Here is a 26,788-nt window from a genome sequence, read left to right as displayed (position 1 = left end):
TTTACCACCCACTTGGAGCCGAACAGATTGCTCTGGGCTCATCCTGCCGTGCCTCCTCCAGGCACAGGATCCCACCTGGCTGCTGCTGCTGAGCAGGACCCTGCCAGCTCAGCACAAGCCAGGCTGCAGACCCCTGGGACCGTCACACCATCAGGGGCATGGGGAGCAGTGAGGTCTTGGGTCACAGCCTGGACCCAGGGCTTTCCCTGGTTCTCCCCTAGGTAGGCTGCTGCTGCTGCTGGCACTGTTGCCTGTGTTCCCTGCCTGCACCCTGCTCTGTTCCCCTGCTTGTGCTCCCTGCCTGGGCTTCCTTCCTGCTCTCCCTGCCTGTGCTGTGCTGCCTGCAGCTCAGTGACTTGCTGGGTTCAGCTGTGCCCAGTGCTCACCCTGCAGCAGCTGGGCTCTGCCCTGTGTGCGTGCCTGTGGTGCCAGAGCTGGAACTCCAGCCTCCAGCAGAGCCTGCTGCCAGTTGTTCCCTGGTGATCCAGGCAGGATCCCTGGCCTCTGGTGGAGCCCATTGCTACTCAGTACCTGGGGATCCACCTGGCATCCCTGGCCTCACCTTGCAGCTGCATGTGCTGGAACATGGCATGGCCTAGCTCCACTTCTCCCACTAACTCCTTCCCCTGCTCCTAGGAGTCAAAATGTCCTGTCCCCTGTCCCCTTTGTTCCTGGGGTTGCTGCTGTTCTTTTGCCTGCTGGCATTTAACCCTGCCCAAGATCTCACACCAGGGGTGCTCAAAAATCCAGATCTTGCCCTCTGGATTGTTCCTGTTTCAGCAAGTCCCACCTCTGAATTAACAGAGCAAAAGATAATGCAGAAGTTCCCCTTCTGAGCAGCCACTGCTGTTCTGTTTAACTGGGAACTTCAATGCAGCCATTGTACATTTTTTATCTGTTTATCGACACGTGGTGGGTAAGAAGCCCAAGTAGAGCTGGGACCAGGATGAGGGCAGACCTCCACAGGCACTGGTCAGCAAACAGCACCACAGCTGGGACCCTCTGCCATGCTCACTTTCCCTCTGCAGGGATCCAGGTAGGCTGTGCAGGACAAGGCTGCCTCTTGCTTTTCTCATTACCTCTAACATTGTCAATAAATAATACTATTTTCACACAGTGCTTTGGATCTGCAGAACATCTGTCAAGCACTCATTGGTGTGGAGCATTCCCAGAGGATCCATAGTTAAGGTAGAGAAGATGGAGCCAGGTCATGGGAGCATGGATAGGTAGGGATGGAGCCGGGTTGAGACACTCCATCAGGCAGTGCTGCCTCTTTAAAGTAGGAAGGAGGATGGCACAGAGATGGAGAGATCTGTGGGCTACTCCTGGGTCCTGTCTGATCCTTATCATCCCAACATTTTTGTGTATGATTCAACAAAGTCCTTTGCTTGCACAACTTACTTGATTCTCATCTCTGTGACTCAGGTGCAAATGATCTGCTCACATTTGCAGTGAGAGAGTCGAGCCCTGTGGCTACAAAACCTCAAACACAAAAGAGAACCTCACTTTTATTCAACCTGGAGGACAGGGCCAGGTGCTTCACTTTTGGAGGCCCTTGCAGAGGGAATGGGGTGAATGAGGGTGGCAGGTGGGTCGGTGCCACATGAGCTCTGTGACCTGGCTCCCAGGCACAGACAAGGCTGGCATCTGCTTGCCACACATGCAGAAGGTCTGTTACAGTGTGAAGGGCTCCTTGAGTCCCCCTCTTCCCCCAGGAGCTCATCATATCCTGCCCCCAAGGAAGCTCTGGGATCTGCTCTCCTGAGTCAGCCCTTGGGCAGCCAGGGTAGGCTGGGTTTTCGGAGGGAGGTGCTCTGCTCCACAGAGTAGGCTGCAGGGAATTGCAGGCGCTCAGCACCTCTGAAAGCCCTGCCATAGGGTGCCCAAATCTCCTGGGAGGTACCTCACTGCTGGGTGCCTGTGCTTGGAGTTGACTCGCCTGAAAACACACAGGGTATCCAGGAGCTGCAGGGCTGTGGGAGGATCCAGGCAGGAGGATTGCTGTGACAGGCAGAAAGATGGTGCCACTTTAATGCAGTGGGGTATCTGTGGCAGCCTGCAGCAGGTGGGAGGCTTCTCCTCCAGCCCCTGTGGGGACAAGCTGTCTGTGGTCCCCACTCCTGTTGGTAATTCTGGGGAGAGGTAGCAGTGTCCTGTGGCAGGGTGCAGGGCATTATCTCCTGACAGCAGTGTCAGTCCAGTGGTGACACCTGTGTCCCCAGGCCAGTCCTTAGAGGAAAAAGCACTCTCGGGGACAGCTTTGGTTTCTGAGCTCCCCCAGGACTGCAGGCAAAGCCGTGGCTGAAATGCAGAGCTGTGCCTGGCAGCGGGGCAGTGGCTGCAGGGGGAAGGAGGAGGAGTGGGCACAGGGCTCCCCCAAGGACAGCCCTGCTTGGAGCTGGCGATGGGGACTGGTGTGGGGATGGAGCCTTGCCACCTCCCCTACCTCCTGGGCTTGGCCCCATTTCCAACGAGTCTTGGCACCATATGGCGCTTGCTTTATTTGTTCTGCTGCGACTTGGGAAGGAGGGCAGTGTTTCATTGTCTGGCAGAGGAGGTGGGACGCAGGCACAGGAATATGCCCGTGTCCCGTGGGATCGCTGCCTGAGCCAGGCGCTCCACATCTCGTCCGAGGTGCAGGTCGGTGTCCTCATCCTTCCGAACAGAGGGGTTTCCCCGGAGAGTCGCTGCCGGAGATTCACCCACCCACCCACGTGGCGTCGGAGCTGAAGCAGCACCGCGTGTGCGGGCGCGTCCCGGTGCGGAGCACGACCGACCCGCCACGGGACGCTGCCTGTAGGAGGAAAACGTGGCAGCGCTGCTCCTGACTCATTGCACAGGCAGCAATCCTGCGACAGCGATGCCGGGCTTGCCCAGCACCAAAAAGTGACAGCATGCTCCACCCACCCCGGCTGCGGGAGCAGGAGCCTTCTCCGCATGCCCGCGGTCTGGAGGAGCCGCTATCCCGGGCACATCTCCCCGGGATAAAGATCCCAAATCTCATCCCACTGCCTCGCCTGCCGCCCCCGCGCTCCCCCGGCTCTGCCTTTCCCTCCCCTCGCTTGCCCAGGGCTCAGCTCGCCCCACGGAGCTCTGGGATGGGGAGGAAGGGGAGAAAGGCTGCTCAGAGGCTGAGGCCCAGCCCTCCAGATTTGCATATTTTTTACTGGCTCCCAAACAACACATTTCTCCGGGGAAGCGAATGCGTCGCCTGCGGTCCCCGAGGGTGCTGTGTGCTGGGACAGCAGCCGCTCTGCGTGGAGGGGCCGCGGTCCCGGCACCCACCGCGATCTGCTCCACACGCCCGCACTTCTCTGCTGCCGCAGGAAAAGCATTTTCCTTGGTGGTTTCAAAATTCACGGGCTTTAATGCTGCTGCCCTGGGACTCGGTCCGGTCCCTCTTGGCTCACAGGAGTCCCGGAGGCGGCCGGGCTGCAGCCGCCTGCGCAAATCTGCTCATTTCTATTTTGTCACTAGAATTTCCAGCATGTCCCTCCTCTCGTGTATAATTTAGTCGCATGAAAAGGAACCGCGCGAGGAGGAGAAGAGGATGGGGAAACTTGCAAAGTCAGCCATGGAGAGGGAATCTGTGTCAGGAAGCATCACAAAGGGAGCCGGGGGATTGGCTCCGGTCGCTTCCAGCGGCTGTGTGTGTGCCAGCCCCTCAGGAATCGCCCGGCGGCTCCTTCCCTCCCTGCGTCCCTCTCGCCTTCACTGCGCTGCGGCCGGGCTGGGACAGCCCATCGCGGTTGCCATGGCTGCGGTGTGCGGAGGGGGGGCTCGCCCGGGTGCCCCCGCCCGAGCATCCCGCGCCCTCCTCCCCGCCGGCCCCATCGGATACGCTCCGGCCCCGCCACGGCCAAAGCCGCACCGTGGATTTGACACCCGTGGGATTAGACAGGGCTGTGCCCGCGGGAGGTGGAGAAGTAGGAGAGGAGGAGGAGGAGGAGGAGGGAGCAGGGCAGCTCCGGGCTGGGCGGCCGCCAGCCGCCCCGGGGAGGGCCGGGAGGGCGGCGGGCAGGTAGGGCGGGCAGGGCGGGCGGTGCGGGGGGAGCCGGGGCCGCTCCCCGGGGAGCGGGGGGGCCCCGGCGGGGCGGCGCGGGGCGCAGCTGATCCCCGGCCGCAGCTGATCCCGCCGCCCCCCGCCAGCTGCCGCAGCGTGGGCGCAGCCGCGGTCCCGCGTGTCCCCGCCGGCACCGCGCACCCCGGCCCGGCCGAGCGTGGAGCTCCCGCGGCGGGGGGAGCGCAGAGCCCCGCGGCGGGGAGCGGCCACTCCCGGTGTCCCTGCGCTCTGCGGGACCGGCGGGGCGGCGGCGGGAGGAACCGCTGGGTCCTGCCCGCGGCCGGGGCCGAGGAGGAGGGAGTGGGGGCTGCTCCGTCCTCGCAGCCCGGACCGCTCAGCAGGGAGCGGCCGGAGCGGCTCCTGCCCGAGAAAGGGGGGCCGCGGGCAGCCGGGAGGGGGAGGCCCGCGCTGCGGGCAGCTGCCTCCAATCCCGCCAGCTGCGGCCCCGGGAATGGCCCTGCCCGGCTGTGCCCTCCCCGAGCTCTCCTTGGGGCGGCGGCTGCAGCCCGGACACCAGCCCTGCAGCGAGGAGGCTCGGGGAGCGGCCGTGGGACCGACAACATCTCCCGAGTCGGGACGCCGGGAGCGAGGGCGGCAGCAGCACAGCGGGCCCGGGACCACGGGTGTCGGATCACCGAGCCCTCGGTGGGAGCCATCCCCCCGCACGCCCGCGGCTGCGGGGGACGGGCAGTGGTGTGCCCCAAGGGGGCTGCACCGAGCCGCGGTGCGTTCCCAGCCGCGGGGACCCTGCGCACGCACTCGGGGATGAGCGAGCAGCGGTTCCGCCGGGGGCGGGGAGCTCCCGTTCGCCCGGAGCGCGCTGGGTCGCTGTGCTGTGTGGGGTCGGGGCGCAGCCAGCCCCGGCAGTCCTGCAGTGCAGGAGAGGGTGTCATGGCCCCTGCGGTGCCACCAGGCTCCCGGTGCTCCCCGCTGTGCAGGCAGGATGCAGGCAGGGTGCCTCCGTGCTCCCGATTACCATCTTGTTTGGAGCCCAGGCAGCGGCTGTAATCTGATGCTCTCAAAGTTGGTGTTTACAAGGGACATGGCAGCCATCAGAGGCTCTTCTTGTTCTCCTGGTGAAAGCATATTCCTGTCTCCGCCGCGTGTGGCTGCTCCGTGTGCCACGCACTGCCCGGGTCACACCGAGCATCCTGCAGAAACACCTTAGAGGGTCAGAGCCTCCAGAGCTGCCGTGCTGTCCAGCCCGTGGGGTCGGGGCCCCCGCACTGGGGGCTTTGGTGGGACGCTGGGTTCAGAGCCTGCCTGGGTGCCTGCAATGGCCGTGTGCCGTCAGGAGCCCACCTGCTGGACAGGAGTGCTGGGAGGAGGGCGAGCTGGCTGCCCGCGGGACTCATCAGCTCCCTGTTGACAAATCCTTTCACTCTCGAGCAAGCAGAGCGGGACAGAGCTCAGCCCGAGGCTTCCCAATGCCACTCCAGCCCTGCAGCTACCGTGTCCTTGCTGGGAGCCCACGGGGCACCCATCTCCCCAGCTGGGGGGTGGTCTGGCGAGATGCCCCCCACCTGAGCCCTGGCACCACCCAAGCTGCCCCCACAACCCAAGCACCCGCAGCCCCACCCGGCAGGGCTCATCTCCAGAGCCAGGAAACGCCGCTGGCATCTGTGCCCTCATCTTTTCACCGGGGCTGCAAATCGCATCGGTCGCGGCACTCAGAGCCCGGTTCCAGTGCGGGTGCTCCAGCAGGGTCCGGGAGCTTTGGCACGGCTCCCACAGCACAGCGTGACACGGGACTGTGCCTGACGAACAGATGGCACCAGTGCAGCCACAGCCAGGTTTGGTGGCAGAGGAGAACCTGCTGCCCTGTATCCAGGCTGCCTCGGGAGTGGGGACCTGAGCCCCAGCCCTGGGGAGGGCCCCGGGGATGCTGTTTGTAGAATGCTGGCTCCAAGGGAGGCTCTGCTCCAGGCAGGTCTGGGGGAGCCGTGCAGGAGCAGCAGCAATAAAAGCTCCATGAGCCCTTTGTGCTGCACCATGTGTCTGGGCAGCACTGCCTGTCACAGGGCAGCAGAGTCCCTGTTTGGGGGTTTTGTGTCCCCAGTCCGTGAGGGTCCTGCTGGGAGGAGAACACAGGTCAAAGCCAAACCAGCTGCAATGGGGGAAGTGCTGATGGGAGCCTGTGGGTGGGTGTGGGGACTGCAGATACCTGGCCAAGGCAGGAGGTTATAAGGCAGGTTGGAAACCAGGGCACGTCATGGTGGGGAACAGCCTTGGGAGGGGATGAGGCTGGAGCTGTAGCACACTGAGCTTGGAGGCCACAGTGAGCGAGCTGTGGTTATTCAGAGTGCCATTATTACAGCCACCCATTTCCAACACTCTCGGCAAGGCGGGAGCACAATGTGCTCCAAGGAAATGTGATTGTGGGTCCTGCCCCTTGGCCCGGTGCTCGCTGCACTGTGCAGATGGAGCTGGCAGCGCCTCGGCTCCGCTGCCTGGAGGGAGAGCGAGCGAGATGGCGGAGGGGAGGCAGGACTCGTCCTCACGGGCACAGGCAGAGCTCTGCGGGAGGGGGACAGAGCTGGCACCATGGGGGACAGAGACAGTGACAGGGAGAGGAGAGGCAAGGCAGCCCCGGGCTGGCCACTCTCCCTAATGATCCCTGCCCCAGCCAGGAGAGCTTTCTCCTTCTCCCTGGAGTGGAAGGAGTGATGGGCGCGTCACCTGCATGGGCTGGATGTGTCACCTGCCAGCTGCTATGGCTGACAGTGCTGCGCTTGCATCTCTGTGTCCCACAACTGTCCACGGCTGCCCTGGCTTTCCCCTCCGATCTCTGCTCCTGCCTCAGAGGTTGGTTTCTAGGCAGAGCCTTAAAAACCACATGCATACAAGTACTAAAAAAAGCATAATTTTATTCAATAACTGCATTGTGTGCTCAGAATTCACTATATGTGAGATGGAGCAAGTAGAAAAACTGGTGGAAAGGTGGGTGCTCCCCCTCTCCTTCACCTGCTCTGCTCTGTCGAGCTGCTCCACGCCCGCAGCCCAGGGAGGGGGGCTCTGGCTCCCCCCCAAGTCCCACCCCATGCAGCCGGGCCAGCACGCTGGGCTCTGCCTCCGCCTGAGACCGGGTTTTTCTGCACCCAGGGGGGCTCCAGAGAGCCCAGCATCCCCTGCTCCGGCTGCCTCCCTGGAACGTGGCCCTGCTGAGGCCACCTGCAGTGGGACGGGCACCCTCCGGCATCCCCCGGAGGTGTGTGGGGGGAAGGGGGGTGGGCTCACATCGATAAATCCATAAATGCAGCTAATTCCTCGGGAGTGGAAGCTGAAAGTCCCAGCCTGCCTGGCTGGGAGCAGGCGCCGTGAGGTGCCCCCCAGAGAGGTGACGGGTCTGCTTGTTATTGTTATGATTATTTTTAATCTGCTCTTATCACAGGCAGCCTGACTGAAGAACTGCCTGACCCGGCGCAGCGCAGGGCGTGTGCGGTGGGACGGGAGCTCACTCCAGCACGAGTCGCGGGTGACAGAACGGAACAGGGACGCTTGGGTTCAATTTTATTGCTTTTGAATAAGTCCGGGGGCTCCTGCCCCCAGCCCGGAGCTGAGCCAGCGCGGGGGGCTCCGCCGGAGGCGGGGGGAGCCGGTGCTCGGGGCTGGGGCTGCTGCAGGGGCAGTCCAGGGGGGGCTGGGGGGGGATGACGGGGGTGACGCCCGGCTTTGGGGTGGGCGAGGAAAAGTGTGGCTGCGGGGCTCCCGGCTGGGAAAGCGCTTGTGGGAACTGCGGGGGAGATGGTGCTGCTGGCAGCGAGAGGCGGGGGGCGGGCGAGGTCGGGGGGCTGCCTGCCGGGTGCGGGGAGGGAGGGTCCGTGGGGCCAGGAGGAGGATTGGGGCTGAGGAAGGGATGAGGGAGAGGAATGCGTCGAGGAAAGGGGACGGGGGAGGGAGGGATGGAGGGAGGGAGGGATGCTCGGGGATTGAGGATGCAGGGAGATATCCTGGAGGAGGGCGGGCAGGATGCCCCGGGGAGAGAGGGCGGGGGACGGGAGCGGTGGATGCAGGAGCGCAGCCCGGAGAATGGAGGGCGCGGGGCGGGGTGTCCGGAGGGTGGGACCGGGTGGGTGCGGGGAGCGAGGGGGGTGCCCGGAGGGTGGGACCGGGTGGGTGCGGGGAGCGAGGGGGGAGCGCGGGCCCTGCGCGGTGCTCTGGCGCCCTCTGCTGCCCCGCACCGCGCTCCGCAGCGGGGGCGGGCCGGGGGGGCCCCGCCCGGCGGTGCCGTGAGTTTGTCGGGTCTCAGCAGCGGGGGTGGAAACGGAGGGGCCCTGCCTGGGGATCCCACCCCAATCCCCGCCCCACGCGGGTTGCTGAGCCGGATGAACAGGGCTGCTCGCCTTGGTGGTCCCTGGGGAGCGTTGCCAGCACCCACCCGTGTCCCAGCCAGCCCTGCAGATGAGGGGCAGTGGGGTGAGGGTGCAGGGACAGTCCCCAGCCCCGCGGGACGGCGGGTCAGGCCACCCGGGTGCTGGCGTGACGCCGAGTTCCAACAAGGGAAGGGCCCTTGACCTTGCTTGCAGCCTTCACATTCTCCCGCAGGAATGTGAGCAGTGCTGTGTCCCTGTGGGCAGCAGTGGCCTCGGCCACTCAACGTCTCCTGCCTGCACCCTGGCTGCATCCTGCTCCTTATCCACATCCCAGCTGTCGATGTGAAACAAAGCTGAGCGATGGGGACATGATGGGGGTCATGCACCATCCTTTCCAGACTGCTGCCATGGACACCGGCTGCAGGGTGCAGCCTCAGGGCTTGGTGCTGCTATCATGGATATGGGGCTGCTCCGAGAGGAGGGATGCTGCGGTGCTGGGGCTGGCATGGGAATGGCACGGGAATCCTCCCCTGGTGTTTCACAGCTCCCCATCCCCATTGGGGCTTGTTAAAATCTCGTTTCCAAGCAAAGCTTTTCCCTAGTGCTGTGGGATGTGTCAGTGGCATAAGGGTTAACCCTGGTTTCCCTTTCTGCCGGTGCCTGGTCTGGGATAACCTCGTTAGCGGTGGCAGTGATGCCCCTGGGACAGAGCAGCCCTATAAACTGGGGCTGAGTGCTGGGAAATGGGCTGAGCTGCCTCAGCGGGGGGCTGGTGGGTGCTCCCCCCGCCAAGCACCAGCCCGTGGCTGTTCAGGGTGTCAAGGGGAGGAGAAGCTGTAACAGGCTCTTGGGGACAGGATGGATTTGTCACTGCAGGGCCCGGCATCCTTTATGAGGCTGTGCCTGCAAGGGAGGAAATGCCATCAGCCCTGGAGAGGACACCCTGAAGGCACTGGGTGCTGAGAGGGGCTGGCTAAGCCCTGATCCCACAGCTTAGGGGCTCCTCTCTATCCCCCAGGACCCAGCTCTTCCTCCTCAGCCACTTGCAGGGCAGGATCACACAGGGACCTTGTCACCATGGCTATGCCAACCACACGGGGCCTGGGGATGCCACTCCCTTCCATTGGGCTGTTCCTTGGATGGGCAGGGGAGCACCCACCCCCTTCCCGAGGCTGGCACTGGCCTGGGTGCCCGGGCATTGTTTCTGCCTGTGCTGTTGTGCCACAGGCTGGTTTCTGGTGGCCACCTCCCCTTGCTGTGGGAGAAGATGGGATCCGTATGCTGGAGCATTCATTCCCTCTGCTGATCGACAGCCTGCGGTCTGGCTGAGCAACCCCAATTGTTCCCAGTGTGCTTGGACAAAGAGCTGCCTAGAGAGATGGCAAGGCTTGGGAGCAGACGACATGCTAGGAATATTTCCACTGCCTTGGACACCACCAGTCTCTTCCCCCATCTCCTGCAAGAATGGGAGGCAGCAGCTCTGTTTTACAGGCAGGGATGCCTTCCCCCAGTTCTGAGCAGAGTGGGTGCAGAATCCTGTCCCAGGCAGGCTGAGGACTCGTCCCTGGGAGTGTCCTCCCAGGTGCTGTGCCCAGTGCCACCCTCGCCTGTCTGCTCCTGTGAGGGGACAGCAAGCACCATGGGAACCCCAGGGAGCCCCACACAGCCTCTCAGACCCCCACACAGAGGGTCCCTGTCCCCAGGGATCCATGTGGCACAGCAGGGTGGTGGCTGCTGCCCTGGGGCCCTCCACCGTGCTCAGGGCTGCTGCTCCCAGGCAGACAGAGCAATCTGGGGAGCTGCAGTTCACAGATGGTGTTTTTGTTGTGTGCTGCATCACCCCAAAACCTGGAGGAACTGGAGAGGAGGACGGCATGGAGTGAGGAAGAGCAGGATTGCCTTCAGCACTGGGCTGAGCTCCAGCTGCCTTGGGGCCCTCACCTGCCATTTTTGCTCCCTGGCTTGTCTCACCTGCTATGGCTCCCTCCCAGCTGTTGGTCAGCCCTGAGATTTGTCACTCTATTTTGCAAATTTGAAGGTTGGGACAGGTATACACACCAAGCTAAAAGTCCTCTGGACGAAGCAGCTCCTGGTGAGGTCTTTGGAAACCAGGATGTCCCAGGGGAGCTCTGTCAGTTCCCACATGACCCTGCTCAAGGTCAGGCAGAGCCAGCAGTGAGGAGCCTCAGCTCCTTCTTTCCCTGCCTGCCTGTGGGCTCACAGGCATGAGTGGAGTCCACATCTGCTCTGCTCCCTCAGAGCCGAGGCTTTTGTTCTCAGGGCTTGGAGAATTCCTTCACATAGGAAAGGAGCAGCAGCATTGGCATTTCCAGAAGGGAGAAGATGCTTCATGTGAAAACATCCCAATTCCCTTGGTCATTAGCATCTGACATGGCTGAGAATCACAACAGCATTGAATCCATGCTAGGAACTGACAGAGCCCAGAGTGCAGCTCCTGTTCTCTGCTGCGCTGCTGGCGCTGGCAGGGATGAGTGGAAGGACGCCGGGAGCACAGGATCCCCATGGCAGCCTGGCTGCTGGGGCCACTCTGCCATCTCCCCTGCACCCAGAGACACTGCCTGGCAGCTCGGGGTGTGCTGAGGTGGCCCGAGGCAGCAGAGAAACCGCAGTGCTGGAGAGGGGGCCTGCACACGCAGGGAGGAGACCGCGTGTGGCTTCAGCATGGCCGCACTGCCCCTGCCCCGCTGCAGCCAGGAGGGCCCACGTGTCCCCCACAGCAGGGACAGGGATGGGGGGCTGTGCCACGGCTGCCCCGGAGGAAATGGGCCGGGAAAGGCCTCGGGGAGGCAAACGGCCGAGGGAGTTTGGTTAGCTGCACCCCAGGCTGGTGAGAGGCCCCTGTTTCCCCCGCGCCCGCTGTCCCGCCGAGATTAGCGCTCGGCTGGCTGGGCTTGACGGGCAGGAGGAAGGGGCCGCGCACACGAGCACGGCGGGGCCGCCCGGAAACACGGGAAAAAAGGGCACTGGGCTGCTCCTTCCCTCTGCAAAACGGGCATGGGCCTCTCCTTCCCTCTGTGAAACAGGCACTGGGCTGCTCCTTCCCTCTGCAAAACGGGCATGGGCCTCTCCTTCCCTCTGTGAAACAGGCACTGGGCCGCTCCTGCCCTCTGTGAAACAGGCTCCAGGCCTCTCCTTCCCTCTGTGAAACAGGCACTGGGCTGCTCCTTCCCTCCAGGATCACATCCCTGTGGCTGTGCCAGCTGTGCCTGCCACCTGCCAGCTCCCAGCACAGGGTTCTGGACATTGGCCATCATCCCCTGTGCTGGTGGCCAGGCCAGGGCTGTGCTGTGCAGGACGGCCATGGCTGCCACGCTGTCTCCCAGATCCATCCTTGCTCCTGGCCGGCCCCATCGGGAGGGTGACCCGATTCCCTCACGGTTGGCGTCACCCCGTGCCGGTGCCACTGGAGCTGGCTCCCCCTCCGTCCCTTCCCCACGGGGCTGCCAGCTCGGCTCATGCCCAGCCAAGCGCGGGGATGAAGGGGCTCTGGCGGCTCCCCGGGAGCGCTGGTGGCAGCAGTGAGGTCACGCCGTGGCACAAATGCCGCCGATCAGAGCTGCCCGTGGGGACCGCGGAGCAGCATGGAGGTGACCCCTGCACTCGGGGTCAGCGGGCTTGGCGTGCGTCAGCCCCGAGCGGCTTAATCCCAACCGGGCAGGGGGAGGAGCGCGGGGGGACGGCGGATTCCTGACCCACAACCGAGCCTGGCATCTTCCCCGCAGCGCCACAGCCGCTTCCCGACAGAACCGGGCAGGGCTGAGCGGTGCTGTCCTGGCACTGGGAGGGTGAGGAGAAATAATGGGAACAGGCAGCAGAAAATGTAAAGCAAAAAAATTGCTTTTGTCTTGAGAAAGCGGCAGCCATTTGGACTGCTTCTTCCTCCCTGAAATAGCTTTTCCTGCCATGCAAAAGGAGATGTAATATTTCATAGAACATTATTTCAGAGGTTTTTGGTTTTGTTTTTTTCATTTTTACAGTAAGCATGTGACAAAGATTGAAATGCTTGTGACTGACCTGATATGTGGGAAAATAAATAAATCCATTCCCGGTTTTGCCAGCAGGATTCCCCAGTTCCCAAATATATGGCTCAGCCTGTGCCCGCTGTTGTTCCCAGTCACCCCAGCAGCACTGCAGGAAATGCAGTGCAGGGACACTCAGTGCTGGGTTTGCTGCAGCTGGAAACCCACGGGTGAAGCTGTGAGTTGTAGGGAGCTTTGTGATCCGTTTCTCACAGAAATGTTCAGTTTGGGATGGGTTTAACTGGAAGCAGCTGCTGCTGCAGGGAGCCCCACAGCAGACTGGCAGGATACCATGGGACAGTGAATCCCTTCAGGTGGAGGCTGGAAACACAGTATCTTACTGGGATATTCCCTGGTAATACAGTTTATTCCCTTCTCTCGAACTGCTGAGTGTGCCGGGGACACAGAGATGCTTTGGGATGTGTCCTGTAAGAGGAGCTTCCTTCATCCCTGTGCTGTGGGAGAGGCTTCAGCCAGCTCAGGACTACTCCAGAGTCTGGACATGAGAGGAACCTCAGTGACTGTAATGTTGCCTCAGATGGGTTGGAGCACCCCTCTGCCTCCTGATGAAGTGATGAAGAGCTCATCCCCACCCTCAGACAACTGAAGAGTGGAGCTAATGGCACTTCATGGGGTTTGGACATATGTCCAAACGGGCTGGGTCTGACTGTGCCGTGTCACACAGGCTACAGATTAAAGAGCAGCACATCCAAATGAGATTTATCTCGTCACCCCCCGAGATGTGCCCCCACCCCCATGCACAGAGGCATCTGTTTGGTTGTTAAGATTTAAAATCACCTTCCACTGAGATACTTTCCCATAATGAGGCACAACTGGGAAGAAGCTAATCAACATGTTTCTTAATACAAGAGAAGGGAGAGGCTTGAAGGGAGCACTAAGTGATTCCCCACATTAGATGCTCTCCTTGCTTTTGTCATCCTCTCTGCTTAATCCTTTCAAGTCTCAAAATGATTCTTTGCTCCTGTTTTTCTTTTTCTCACAGAATCACATTCTGATACAAATAGAGCAGGATGGGAATGGATTTATTTCTTTGCTATTTTAGTAAAGGTATCCACATTACTTCTGACCACAGTTTCTCATAATAGTATAGTAAAAAAAAAAAAAAAAGAAAAAAGATGAGTGGACTTGTAGGTGCTTTGAAAAAGCTGAAACTTAGCCCAAGTTTCAGGTTCTAAAGGATTGATGGGTCCTGCTGGGCCATGACACCACTGCTCATTGCACAGCTTGTCTTCTCTTATCAGGGTGTGAAGAGTCAGCTGGGAAAGAGCAGATCTGCAGGCCCACGAGGAGGAGGAATTAAACATCCTGGACAGATGTCGGCTCAGGTCTGTGCAGCTTCAGCTGAAGCTTTCCAGGCTGGTTTTGACCCGTTCCATTTCATGCAGAAAACTGTAGAACTGGGGTAAAGTTAACTCTGCAGGAAAAAAACCAAACCAAACCAAAAACAAAAATAAAAAAAAAAAAAAAAACAGGCATCAAATCTTAGATTTCAGGTTACATTTCCAACATTGGCAAAGCTGTTCTGGCGCTACCACGGAGCAACTCGTGTTCACCTCAGCTGGGCAGGATTAGCCACTGTGATTCCCAGCAGCTGGTTCCTTATGCTACCCAGGCTGCCAGGGGGGCCAGGCTGGGATCTCTCCCTGGGATGGGATCTCCCAACAGCACTCCATGCTTGGGAATAATTTCTTTTCCTCCTCTGCCCTGCTGCTCTGACTGCTCAGTGTTTACTGAGGCACAGATGTAAAGGTGCCCAAAAGTCAGTGTTCCTAAACAGTTTTGGAGTGTCTGTGGGGCAGGAACAGCCCCAGAGCTGGAGAGGCTGAGACAGGAGTAACCACAGTGATGCTTTTGCAGTGACCCCACCCTGGTTCTGCCCCCAGACACCTCCGCCCCCATCAACACCCAGAGCCCCAAATTGCAGCTTTCCCATCCTTCCCTCTTGTCCAGAACTGTTAACTCACCAACATACACGTTTTCCAATTGGCTCCCTTTTTTAACCACCAGCTTCAGCTTGGGGAAAGGAAAAGCAGAAGTATTTTAGTTCAGAGACCTGTATCTGAGCACCAGGAGAGGACAGCAGAGCAGGAGTCTGCTGTGAGTTTGACTGCTGCACAGCACAGACATCTTTGTCAGGCTTTTCAAGAAGTGTCACTGTAGAAGCAGATACCCTGGGCATTGGGAAGATCTCTGGAAGTCCTTGATCCCACTTTCCCTCCCTCCCCAAGAAGGGAGGTGAAAAAACTGAGCTTTTTGATCAGCTTTTCAGAATGGGCCATGTTTCTGTGATACCTCATATCTTCAGAGGAGAAACAAACAGCCGCGTGTCTGCTCTCTGCTGGCAGCAGCACTTGGAGACTGAAGATGCAGTCACAGAGTTTCTGTGAGGCCCACAGAGCTTCCCTCTCCCTCCCTCACTGCCAGTGCTTCCCACATGCCTGGCTGGAGCTTGTTCCTCAACTGCCCTACAAGCTGAACTCTGTGATGTGGGAGATTTACCTGTAAGAAGATACTTCCCACTTTTTCCAGCTCACTGCTCCCAGCAGTCACTGTGAGTCAGAAAGAAGAGAAGGCAGATAATCTGTTAGTTAAGCAGTGAAATAAAATGTTATTTAGCCAAGAGCCGCTGCTGGGTTTCCCAACCCCTCCAGTTTATGCTGTAGCTCTGTTACCTCCAAACTTCCACTCCATGTCTATCAGCTGGTTAATCATCAGTGTCTGACCCACAGCCAGGCGTGTTAGGGTGGGGGAATTCACTTTCCACTACAAGAGCAAAAGACACACCAGCAATTAATTCAGGGAAGTCCCTGTTGGTACCTGAAACTTCAACAAGAGTCAGAATGAAGACAGAGCACGGCAGAAGCCCAGAGTAAGGAGAGAACTAATGTAAGCAGGAGGGCTTTCAGAGGTGTTTGAGTCCTGCTAGGATTTCCATCTGCCCTGTCACTTCTGTAAATGAAACTGACTGGTTTTGTTTTAGCACTGGTTCAGTGTAACAATATCTGTGCAAAAAGCCATGTGTTCATGTAACTGCATGACCTCAGGGCTCAAAGCATGGGAAGCACAAAAACATCACATGAAAGCCACACAGCAGTGCAGGAACTGTGACACTGATGGGGGAGAGGCCCTGGCAAGCCAGAGGTATCCCCAGACAAAGTGCTCCTTATTAGTTCTCTGAGGATCTTCAGTTCAAAATCCCAAGCTGGTTTTGAAGAAAATACCCAACGTGCTGATGTGTCTCAGGAGCACAGTAGGGTTTTATGAGTTCCCTCTCACAGAACTGATGTTTTGTAAGCTTAGAAACAAGCAAAAATATATGAATACCTGTTCTGCAAAATAACTGGCCTTCTCTTCACTGAGGCCTGTGGGGGGAAACCATATGAGATTACTATATGTGATAAATATTAATTATCTTTTATTTAGTGGAAATCATGTGACCTACCTAGAGCAATGAAATCTGCTCTGACTTGTTCAGAAGACAAATTCCTCTTCAGGGCACCTGAATAAACACCACAAAGAAGAAAAGAAATCACTTTTTAATGAGTCAAACCAATTTTTACTGAGTCAAACAGAGGCAGGGACAGGAACCGATGTTGGAAAGCCTCTGTTTCTGAGCTGTGTTTTGAAGCAAACCACAGCTCCTCGGAGATTGGAAACCCAGTCGTGCCTGCCAGTATCTCTGCAGATGCCCGGTGCTTTAAAAGTCCGGGCTCTGGGAGTGCCTGGGAGAGGGCGAGATCCCATTGCAGGTATCCATGGGAACAGCGACAGCGGTTATGTTTTGAAGCTGCTGCTTTCTCTCCTGTAGCCGCTTTGCTTGTTAAAGGAGAACTGTTAAGGCTGGCGGGCTGCTAATTTGACCTACCTGCTGTGTTTGGGATGATGGGTGTGAACGTGTGCATATAACACTTTCCCCCGCTGCGCCTTCCCCCTTTGTTCTGGGGCCCAGGCAGCACAGGGACCTTTACAAGGATTCTGCTCTCTGAAGCCAAGAGCAGGAATCTCATAAATTCAAGGAGACTGCCAGCCCCACGTGGCTTTCCGGCTGTGTAGCACAGAGGCAAAGTTATCTGCTGTGATCTGTCCCGATCCCTGATATCGTGGCATCCCAGAGCTGAGGAAAAGTTACAACGGGATTGAAGCCAGTGCACACACACAGGAAGGACAAGATGGGGGCACCAAGGCCTGAATCAGGATGGGGAAAAATGCAAATTCTGCATTAAATCCCCGCAAGACGGTTGCAGGACAGAAAATTCCTGGATAGGAAAAGTTGCTTGAAGCAGTAAAACAAGTTCAAAACAAATTCTGAAAACAGTTGTGCTCAGCATCAGGGCTGTGAAGGAAGCTACAGGGAACCCAGGGTTGAAGGGTAATAGCAAGGGACTATTAATAACAGGAAGGATCAATGGGATGAACGTGCCGTGGAGTGTTTGATGCATTATCGTGTCAAACGGCAGCCACAACATCACAGTAATCCTATAAAGTGCTGGAGTCTGGGGTATTCCAGTGGAATCCCCCCAAACCTCTTCGTCGCTGTTTCTGAACGAGAAAGAGCTGGACACGGTGATTGTTCCTCTGCACCTGCAAGGTCGCTGTCTCCTTCACACGGCCTAGAACTGCAGCATCCCAGCCCGCTCCAAATGCCTGTGCACTGTCTTATTTGTCTCCAACAGCGCTTGGCCTTGGAGGAATTACAGCACTGGGTGGAAGTTCCTGCAGAGACTCGGTGCCAACACGAGGCTGCCCTGATCTGGCAAAAGGGATTTACAGGTACCGCTTAAACCAAAATGTTGTGCTGCATTTAATGCACAGATATTTAAGGGAGTTTACTTAAGCCCGTGAAATGTGCATGCAGGCAGAGTATAAAGAATACCGAGTGTCACCAAACAGTGGAACTTTTGATTCTTAAGTGCTAAGCACTGTATTAGCTACCATTAACACTTATTGTGCAAACCAAGCCCTGCGGGAATGGCTGGGACAGATTGGCCTCAGGGCAGGATATGCAAATACATCACTTACCGTTGGGTACCAGAAGAATACTTTTGACAATGTTTTTCAGGGGGCCCAAGCTGATTTTATTCATGGTGGCAAAGTCTGTGAGCTGCGTCAGAAATCTTTCTACCTGCTCAAGAGAAAGAGCAGTGACAAAATCTTTTCTCTGTTTCTGACCAGAGCTGCACTCACACATCTCTCCAGTTCTGCCTTACCTCCTTGGGCTCTGTCAGAAAGCGGAAAAGCACTTCAGTCAGCGCTGAGAATTGCTGTGAAGAAACAGGAGAGTGTTAGACTCGGACATCAGCACCTCACCACCCCACCAGCACCACGATGGGGTGATGTACCCCCCTGACTCCTCCTGGACATTGGTCCCAGAGCTGGACCTGAGCTGGTGCCCTGTCCTTGGCATTATGTGATGCCTGTGGATGGGATTTGCCCAGGATGCTTTTCAGAGCCTCTCAAGGGGTCTGTGCCGCTGGTAGCTGGCACTGCACAGGGCTTTTGTGACTTGTGGCTAATCGGAAGCTGCGATTCTATCTTGTGCAATCCAAACACTGCGAGTGGGAAAAGTTGTGAACGTCCAGTCTCATGTTTCACAAACTCCATGGGGTAACCAGACTGACTCAGGAAAGGAAGAGAACTGGTTAAGGGTTTAGTTGCTGCTCTCAGCATTCTGGGTGTGCAGCTGGCAGGCAGGGATGGAGAGGCTGCTGGCACCAGCACCAGCGCTGGCTGTGACCTTCTGAGTATGGCCAAAAGTGGTGTTGGCTGCCTGTGGCTGCAGATGCTGCCCTGCCCTTGGCCTCGGCCATGTAACAGAGATGGCACTGCGCTGTCACCAGGCTGTTACCAGGCTGATATCCTCAGTTCTGGCAGGCTGGGCTGGAAAAGCCTCAGCGTTTCCACTGCCTTCAGTCCAAGCTGCACCCCCGGTGTGGGTGACCTGGAGGCAGTACCAGTGACCAGGACCATTCAGCTGGAGGTAGGAAGCGCAGGGTGGGAATCTGGGGTGGGATCACAACCCGAACACTCTGTGGTCCCACCACAAACCCCAGTGCTTGACAGGACCCCAGTGCCCACCAGGCACGATCTGAGCCCTCCACCAGGAGCTCCACCATGGCAGGCAGGTGGAACTACATGGTGTTTAAAGTCCTTTCCAGGTGAAACCGTTCTGGGACTCCATGATTCTATGAACATCCTTCAAACAGCTCCGGCGTGCGCGGGGCTCATCGGGCTGGCTCCGGGCTGTACCACCGGGCACCGGGCACGCTGCCCGCCCTGCCCCGGCCACCGGGCCCAGCAGGGACCCGGCCACGTGGGCCTGGAGACCCTGAGACCGGAACACCCGGGACCGCTCCGAGGCTGCGCTGCCGGCCGGGTCCTGCTCCCGGCGCCGGGTCCTGCTCCCGGGGCCGCCCCGCCCCGCCGGTTCCGTGTCCGGGGCTGCCCCCGCCGCCACCCGCGCCCGTCCCCGTTCCGGCGCACCTGGGCGCTGAGCTGGTTGAGGTTGTGCATGTCGGCGCTGACCGCCTCCGGCACCGGCTCCCGGGTGAAGTTGAGCAGCCCCATGGCGGCGGCGGCGGCGGCTCCGCCCGCCCGGCCCCGGCCCCAGCCCGGCCCCGCCGCCGCCTCAGCCTGAGCATTGGCGGCCGCACTTTCCGCACCGCCACCGCCCGCACCGCGCTCACGGCATCGGGGGCCCCGCCGGCACAGGCAGCGCCCGCCGTGGCCCCGTGGCCCCCGCAGCGGGACCGGGGGTCGGTGGAGCCGAGGGCTGGAGAGCTGGCTGGCAGCTGAGTACCGTACGATTTTTTGCTGTATAAAAACCTTAAAAAAACCCCAAACAAACAACAAAAAAGAACTTAAAACCATGGCTTATAAGGTGAATAATGGGGGTTTTATTTTATTGTTGTTGTTGTTGTTGATTTTTTGTTTGTTTGTTTTTTTCGTTTTTTTCCTCCAAAAATTCCACTTGGGAGCTGAAACTTCGGTTTGCTTTTCCCTCTCCGACTGCTGTTCCCAGCGCTGCTCTCTGCCTAGCTCGGGGTGATGGGTGGCCCAGGGACCTGCAGCCCACATCCCAGGACTGGGCTCCGTGGAATGGACAGATGTTGGGCAAAGAAGCAGCAGCCCTGGGATGTGCCAGCCCATGGGCAGAAATGCCCAGATGTCCATGGGTCAGGGTTCCGTAGGGAGATTTCAGCTCGATTCTCGACATAATCCATATGCAGGAGGTCTCCTTGACTCAAAGATGTGTTGTAGGAAGGCAGAGGAATTGCCTTCTCATGCTCTGTTACACAGTCTTGTTTCTGTTCAGTCTTGGGAGGAAGGCCTTGGTCCAAGAATATTGAAACTTGATTTATTCCTGCAGAGGACAATGGAACTGATTCCATCCTGAAGGACTCTCTCTCTGCCTAAAATTGCTGTTTCACAGCTTGCCTTGAGCAGGAGCAGGAGCTCTCCAGGATTCCACTGTCAGTGTGAACGTGTCTGATCCATTTTATCAGGGAAGGTGTTCCCTGTCTGTCAGGCAGGACAGTGTGTAAAAACCTTTGTGGAAGGTAGAACCTCGACAGTCCGCAGGTCTTCTGGTTTATTACTGACACTTGCAATTGCAAATGAGAACATAGGAAATTTCATAGTGCTTTCATTGTGAGACTACCCCAGCAGTGGTTTATAAACAAGGAGATAAGCAGCTGAGTACCACTAATGATGGGCAGTTAAGAGATATTTCCTGATTGTCTGGATGGAAATAGCTTCCAACGTCCTTTTTTCCCCCCTCTACCTCTCAGACCAGGTGGGAAAATTTCTTTTTCATAGATCCAAGGTGGGACTGTGCATCTCCTCGATTTTGGGGGTGAAAAAAATTGATCCTAAACATTTAGGACACCTTTAAACAAGGGACATATATTGGAACAATGTATTCTGTATATATTTTGGAACAAAATATATATTCTGTATATATATTGGACCAATGTACTCTGTATTCATTTCTGTGGTGAACCGTCCAAGTCAGCATGTTTAAACCATGGGAAATCCTTGCGTCTAAAAATGAGTTAATCTGAACTAAAACTCTCGAGGGAATGAGATGCAGGGGGTAGCATTGGATACCAGTATGTGTGAACACAGAATTCCTCTATGGCTTTAAAATGCTGCATACAGCCCTATGCAATTTTCCCCAAGTGTAAATTAGCAGTTGCAGTTAATTATCGCACATTTTCACAGCTGCCACATTTTCCCCTGCGCTCTGTGTCTCAAAACTTGAAACCAGGAAGAGTGAGCCTTGTGCCTGGTTTGCAGCCGAGGTCAGCCGTGCAGGAGCAGCCTGTGGCGGATCTTTCCTTGCCCGTGTCTTCCCGGGGTGATGCTTTCGCAGCTAATTAAGGGCGCTCTGGGTGCGCGCGTGTGCGAGCACGCCGCAGCTCCGGCAGGACGGTGACGCCAGCGATGTTAAACAATTTCTCAGGCAGAGAACCAAATTCTTGAGGAAAGTTGAGTGACGGGATCCAAGAAGAAGAAGAAGAAGAGTCTCGGCTGACGTACGTGATCACAACATCCTGTTCAAGCAATCTCCAGGAAATTCGGTGGTCCTTCCTCCTGGGCTGGCATGTGAGTGCCGTGAGCCCAGCCGTGGCACGGGCGGCTCTGCGCTGCCAGAACTTATTCAATTCTCCAACCAAGAAGGATTTACTCGAATAAAAGAGCAGGTTGCAGGGTGATGGCCGTAGTTCTGGGGGTGTCTGGCGGGGGATGGTGCTCAGCGTGCCGGGCAGAGCCCCAGGGCTGCCCTAGGGGTGCAGGCAGCCATCAGCCCATGGGTGCTCCTGCCAGGCCATTCTCATGCAGAGCGCGTTGCTGATGGACTCATCAGAGCAGAGGACAGGCCAAGGGCAGCAGTTTGGAGTTGCAGGTATGTGCCCTTGTTCACCATAAATACCAAAGTAAAAACAGCAGCCAGAAAGCAATGGGGACATACACAGACACAGGAAAAGTCTGAAAAGGGAGCTCTCCAAACCAGAGGATCCATGTGCCCTACTTGAGATGCATTTTTCAGCTTCATTTCACATGTCAAACCTGAAAAGCTTCCTCAGCACTCAGAGTGTGTTACCCCTGGAAGGTTCCTTATTAGGCATTCCCTAGAGATCACATCCTGGGGTGTCCCCATCCTGTTCTCTGATGCCATTATCTATGCCAAGCTCTCCCAGCCCTTTCCACTTGCTCCCAGGCCGGCCTTGCAGCTGAAGTAGGAAACATTGCCTGCGTTTGCCAGCCTGAGAAAGGCCTGGAAAAGGCAAGAGTGCAAAAGCCAGGGGGCCTTTCACCCAGCTGGTCAGAGCCCATCTACTCTCTGGTGTTCTGCCCACCTGCAGTGTCTGCCTTGGGCTGGAAGAATTAAGAGAACATCTCCAGACACAGTCTGAGGGATGCTGTGACTCCTCCTGGCTGCCCAACTGAAACTTCTGAGGAGTTAGTTCTGTCCCCCGGGATAAATGAGATCTTTGAGACCAGGATTTCAGTTTCTTCTGCAGTTTAATGCCCTATCACTCTCCTCATCCTTTGGTCCCATGCAGACACTGCTGCAGGAACAGCTAGCTGCCAGCCTTTCGTGCAGAGGTGGAGCAGGGCTGGGAGCTCCACTGCTGGGCTCTGGCACACTCCTGCCTTGCAGCCACAGGCTAAACACTCCCTCTTTCCACCGGCTCCACCGCTCCTGAGCAGGGACTGCAATCCCTGACCCGGGCAGGCAAGAGCAGCTCTGGAGCTGGCCTGGAGGGAGGGGGCTCTGCAGGCAGCCACCCCCTGGGAGCAGCGTTCCTCTGGATAAAAGTATATGTGCTGAGGAGGGTGGTTTGGGGAGGCCTCGTCACTTCAGATTAGGCTGTAGCAGGCGTATCCTGTTTTCTAGGAAAAAGAGGATTTTGTGGCCAGCTTTGTTAGAGAGGCATTGAAGATTTTTCTTTGTGTGCCTTGGCGTTTGAAGTTTGCAGGCGGTAGCTGCAGACTTTCTAGATGTTCTGGTTACACGGATGACACTTATTTTTAACCTTATTTTTATTAGAGGTTTGTATCATGTGGGCCTGGCCAGCCCACAGGAAGGGCTAGAAACTTCTTGTAGGAGGGATAACATTTCCTATCTCTGTGTAAACAGCAATTCCCCCCAGATGGGAAAAGCTAGCCCAGCTGTAAGGCAGGCTGGGGCTGTATTCCCACATGTGGCAGCAGGATGAGGCTCTCCCACAACAGGAACAGACCTTGCTTCCAGCAGCCAGAGCCCTGCTGAGTGGCACAGCTCTCCCCAGACTCAGGAGAGGTGCCAGGAACAGGAGACCTGCTCTGGGGAGCCGTGGTGAGGAGTGACTGGCTGCTGAGAGCTGTGAGGGAGCAGCACTGGTGGAGCTGGTGGAGAGGCAGGCGGCCAGCACAGGGCTGGGGTGAGGGCTCAGACAATGAAGATACTCATGGAAGAGGAGGAGACATCCTGTGGGACGTGCTCTGATGGGGTCTTGCAGTGAAGAATGCTGTGCAGTGAGAATGACATTACTGTGGGCTGGGAAAGAGCCTCTGAGCTGTGTGTACATCAACATGGGAACCCCAAAGCCTGAACGCAGCAGGAGCCTCGCTGCCGACTTCGGTGGAAAGAGAAGTTCCTCCTGCTCTCAGCCCCAGCTTGCAACATGCCAAGCTGATTTAATGGTGCTGGTGCTCCTCCCTGCCTGCAAGAAGACTAAACAAGTGCTCAGCCGTTACTGGGATGTGGAATCTGGGACCCACAAGATCTGGAGGTGACAAGGTTACACTGCTGACAGCTGTAGGTAATGGCACATTTATTTATTTGTGGAGGATCTCCAGGAACGCTGCTGTGATACATGGAGTAGGTCCCAACTCAAACCCTTGGGTGCAAAGCAAAAGATGGGAGGTGGTGGCAGCCAGAGCAGAGCTTTGGGCAGGGGGTGGCATTAGTTTGCCTGGCCAGGGTGACAAGGGAGAATTTTAGGAAGAAATTAGAAGTGGGAGAACTGGGTGGACAGAGAGGAGCTGGGCCTGGTGCCATACCCCAGGTGTATTTTAGAGAAGGCACTGGCTGAGCAGCCTTCAGTGAAGAGAAGGATTCGGGGTTGGGAGCGAGGAGTTATGTATGGAAGAGCTGGCATGGTTGCTGGGAAGCCTGTGAAAAATGAGGATTCACTGTCAATGTGAATGGATGTTGCCAGTCCTGACTGTGTGACAGTGACAGGGAATGGCTCCTTCAGCTGGTTGGTCACTGGCTCCATGAATTTGAGATGCCAGCCAGCCAGATGAGGGAATGGTTCTTGCTGGAATGACATTTTGCAGAAGCTGGGCAGCCCAGCCTTGCTGCCAATGGGAGTTCCTCCATCATGGGCTGGGATGTGTCCGTGGCACAGTGTGCAGAGGACGTGCTGCTTGTGCCCAGGGGTGCTGAGGGACCCCCCAGCTCTCCCTCCCTGCTCACATGAGCCCTGGCCAAGCTGCCTGCTCCTTGCAGCTGCTCCAGCTCTGGAGTGGAGGAGCTTTGCCCACACAGCCATGTCCCATCACTGGTCTATGCTGGGAAACCACAGGGCTGGTGGGTAACAGTGAAGGAGCTGCTTTGGTACTCTTCTGGCAGAGACTGCTGATGCCAGCCCTGGCTCAACAGGAGAGCCTGGAATGTGTGGCAGGAGCCTGGATATAAAATCTCTGTAAAGGCACCTTGTTTCCCATGAAATGACGTACACATTCTCTTGATTGTTATGAAATAAACTCCCAGCATCTCTCTGTGGTGTCTGTAGCAGAGACAGGAAAAGGATAAAGCTTTGGCTCACCGTCTGCCAGAGCTGCTTTGTCTGGTACCAGACCTTTCCCACAAGCAGTTTGCAGAGCCTTGCTCTCCTGAATTAAATGATAACTGAGGGGCAGAGAGGGAAAGAGGGCGTTTCGGCTGGCGGGAGATTGATGGCAGGTCAGGGAGGCCAACAGCAGCAGGAAGGTTTCCGCAGAAAGGGAGAGGAACCCGTGGATGCTGGAAGGGCTGATTGCACCCTCACAGTGCCCTGGAAACTCTCACGAGCACAGCTCTCAAAAGCATTTCCCTTTCCTTAATCTGGGAAAACAAATGGGAGTAAAATCTATTTGTTTGTTTTAATCTACTCGCCCGAGCTGCGAATTGGCTTTAGTTTATGTGGTGCATGTTTGTTTGAATGGTGATGTTTAGTATCCCCAGGGGCTTATTCAGAGTGGGTTTCTCAGCTCCTCCTGTTCACTTGCAGAGCATTTTTTACGTTTGCTGCCAATTTTTTCATGCTTGTGTTCTGCAGGGATGGAGGTGTGGTTTGGGGGAACCTGCTGTAGGGGCCTGGGGCTGGTCCTGCAGATTTCAGACACTTTGGCTAACTAAGATTTCTTCCTGACCTTGAAAGCTCATTTCTATCACACCAGGATAATCATATTCCTTTTCTTACTGTTATACACTTTTCTGCTGAATCTTGAAGTAATAACAGGCAAGCAGGGAAGATTATACCCCACGTGGACTCCGGATGCTTTGTCTGGGGCAGGAGAGGCGCGGGCTGTGTCCCTGGCCCCGGGACAGCCCTGCAAGTGCCTTGCCTCTGGACGGGAAAGGGAAAGAACAAACAAAAACTGAATGTGAAACTTGTGAGGCTTTGTCTGCAGGGTTGTGCTGCATGGGGCAGTGTGGGTGCTGCTGGAAACCGGTGGGCAGAGCTGGCTCAGTGGGTGAGGGCTCTGCCCGGCCCTGGGGTGCCAAGGGAGTCTCCTCTGCCTCGGGGATTGAGCTGCGTGGGGCTCCGAGGGCCGAGCCCCGGAGAAATGATGAACCCTGGGGGATGCTGGGCACCAGAGGTGATACCAGGACGCCGGTGGGTACCAGGGGGTGGGGAGCCCCGGTAGGGTGTGAGACACCGGAGGAATGTGGAGCCTCCGGAGAGGGATGCTGAGCCCCGCGGGGGTGATGCGGAGCACCGGGCAGGGTATGCGGGGAGCCGGCGCAAGGGGAATGTGGGGCGCCAGGCGGTGGTCCCAGGCGATGTGGGGCAGGGGATGGGACACACTGGGGCACCGGGGGGTGTGGAGTCGCGGCGGGGAGGATGTGGCGCCCCGGGGGATGCGGGCCCTGGGGGAATGCGGGACCCCGAGGGCTGCGCGCCCGATGGGCTTGGGGGGCCCGGCGGGTGCGGTGGTGCTGCGGGCCCCGCGCTCCCCTCCCCCGCCATGGGGCGGCGAAGGAGGAGGAGGAGGAGGAGGGGCTGCCCAGCACGGGCAGGGTTAAAACGCCATGTAATCGGAGCGCGGGGCTGTCGGGGGCCGGCCGGGGCGCGGGCAGCGGCGAGCGGCGGCGCGGCCCCGCTGGACGGCGCGTCCCGCCGCGGCGCAGGTGAGCGCTGGACCGGGGGCACCGGAGGGGCCGAGCCGGAGCCGTGGCACATCCTCGTGGGCGGCTTTGTTGTCCGCGGCGGTGGCGGGGGACAATGAGGCGGGAGGGGAAGGCGGCACCGGGCGCACCGGAGCGCCGCGGGGGGAGCGCCCCGGCCGGTCTGGCGGCCCCGGTGCCCGGTAACCGGGAACTCGCGGCTTCGCCCCGGGGGCTGGGACAGGGGGCAGGGGGTGGTGGGCCCGACGGCCACTTGTTGCCGGCACTCGGCTCTGGGGCGTGTTGTAGGGATCGTTGCTCCCACAGCTGCGGGCATGGTCCCCTAAGTCCCCCTGGTCCCGCCCACCCCTCTGGTCCCGTTGCAACTTTGGGAGTTTCCCGCGGAAGCCCCGGGGGCGCGTCCCGGGACTGTCACGGCGGGGCCGGTGCGGGACCCCCGCGACCCGCGGGGCCGGACCGGGGCTGAGCCAGGAGTGCGGCGGGAGGGTCCCCTCGCTGGTACGGCGGGTGGTGGCTGCGGGGCGGGGGTGGCTCGGGGGGGCCGGGGTCCCCCTGCCCGGCTCCATCGTCCCGGGCAGCGCCGCCTCCAGGCCGGGGGCACCGTGCGGAGCTGCCGGGGGTACCGGGACACGGTGGCGCTGCTGCCCCGGGCCGAACACCTTTGTTTTCGGTTCTCGGTCGGGGATCTGACAGCGCATCTTCCCTCTCTGTTGGCAGGAAAAGAGGTTCCCGGCGGCGCCTCGGGCGCGAAGCCTCCCCGGGGCCGATCCGGAGGGACGGGGTGGCCGGAGCAGGTATCGACCGGAGGGCTGTGCTGGCATCCGCCTCCTGCCGGGCCCGCAGGGAGCCTCCGGGGAGGGGAGATCAGCGGAGAAGAAGGGATGAAGCTCTTCGGCGTGGCCCAAGCGTGGGGCACAGGTCCCGGGAAGCCGGGAGAGGGGAGCGGCGGGGGGACCCCTTGGGGAGT

At 58.4% G+C, this 26,788-nt stretch overlaps 1 protein-coding gene and 2 long non-coding RNA genes across 3 annotated transcripts; 2 read left to right on the top strand and 1 right to left on the bottom strand.

Annotated features, from left to right (window-relative positions):
• Positions 1–6,899: 6,899 nt before the first annotated feature.
• Positions 6,900–7,576, top strand: LOC118694520 (uncharacterized). Its single transcript, XR_004981454.1, has 2 exons — positions 6,900–7,271; positions 7,455–7,576. It is a non-coding gene; the product is annotated as an uncharacterized LOC118694520 (long non-coding RNA).
• A 5,864-nt stretch (positions 7,577–13,440) lies between these two features.
• On the bottom strand, positions 13,441–19,023 carry COMMD7 (COMM domain containing 7). Its single transcript, XM_036395633.2, has 9 exons — positions 18,918–19,023; positions 17,645–17,698; positions 17,457–17,559; positions 15,880–15,936; positions 15,762–15,799; positions 15,110–15,200; positions 14,937–14,986; positions 14,402–14,450; positions 13,441–13,851 (listed from the first exon to the last, which is right to left on the bottom strand). Exons 1-9 carry the CDS (start codon positions 18,999–19,001, stop codon positions 13,775–13,777), a joined length of 603 nt encoding a protein of 200 aa, XP_036251526.1. The 5' UTR covers positions 19,002–19,023; the 3' UTR covers positions 13,441–13,774.
• LOC118694521 (uncharacterized) lies at positions 15,196–20,403 on the top strand. The gene is made up of 2 exons (XR_004981455.1): positions 15,196–17,207; positions 17,610–20,403. It is a non-coding gene; the product is annotated as an uncharacterized LOC118694521 (long non-coding RNA).
• The last annotated feature ends 6,385 nt before the right edge of the window (positions 20,404–26,788 follow it).

This window comes from Molothrus ater, chromosome 17 (assembly GCF_012460135.2).
Source record: "Molothrus ater isolate BHLD 08-10-18 breed brown headed cowbird chromosome 17, BPBGC_Mater_1.1, whole genome shotgun sequence".
NCBI lineage: Eukaryota > Metazoa > Chordata > Aves > Passeriformes > Icteridae > Molothrus > Molothrus ater.
Note: the sequence above shows the minus strand (reverse complement) of the source record. Positions and strands in the feature narration are given on the sequence as shown.

Coding starts and splice junctions, on each gene's coding strand:
- COMMD7 (XM_036395633.2), bottom strand. CDS start 19,001: ATGGGGCTGCTCAACTTCACCCGGGAGCCGGTGCCGGAGGCGGTCAGC. Junction 15,201..15,761: donor CCAGTTATTTTGCAGAACAG/GTATTCATATAT, acceptor TTGCTCTTGTAG/TGGAAAGTGAATTCCCCCAC. Junction 13,852..14,401: donor ATTGGAAAACGTGTATGTTG/GTGAGTTAACAG, acceptor TTTTTCCTGCAG/AGTTAACTTTACCCCAGTTC.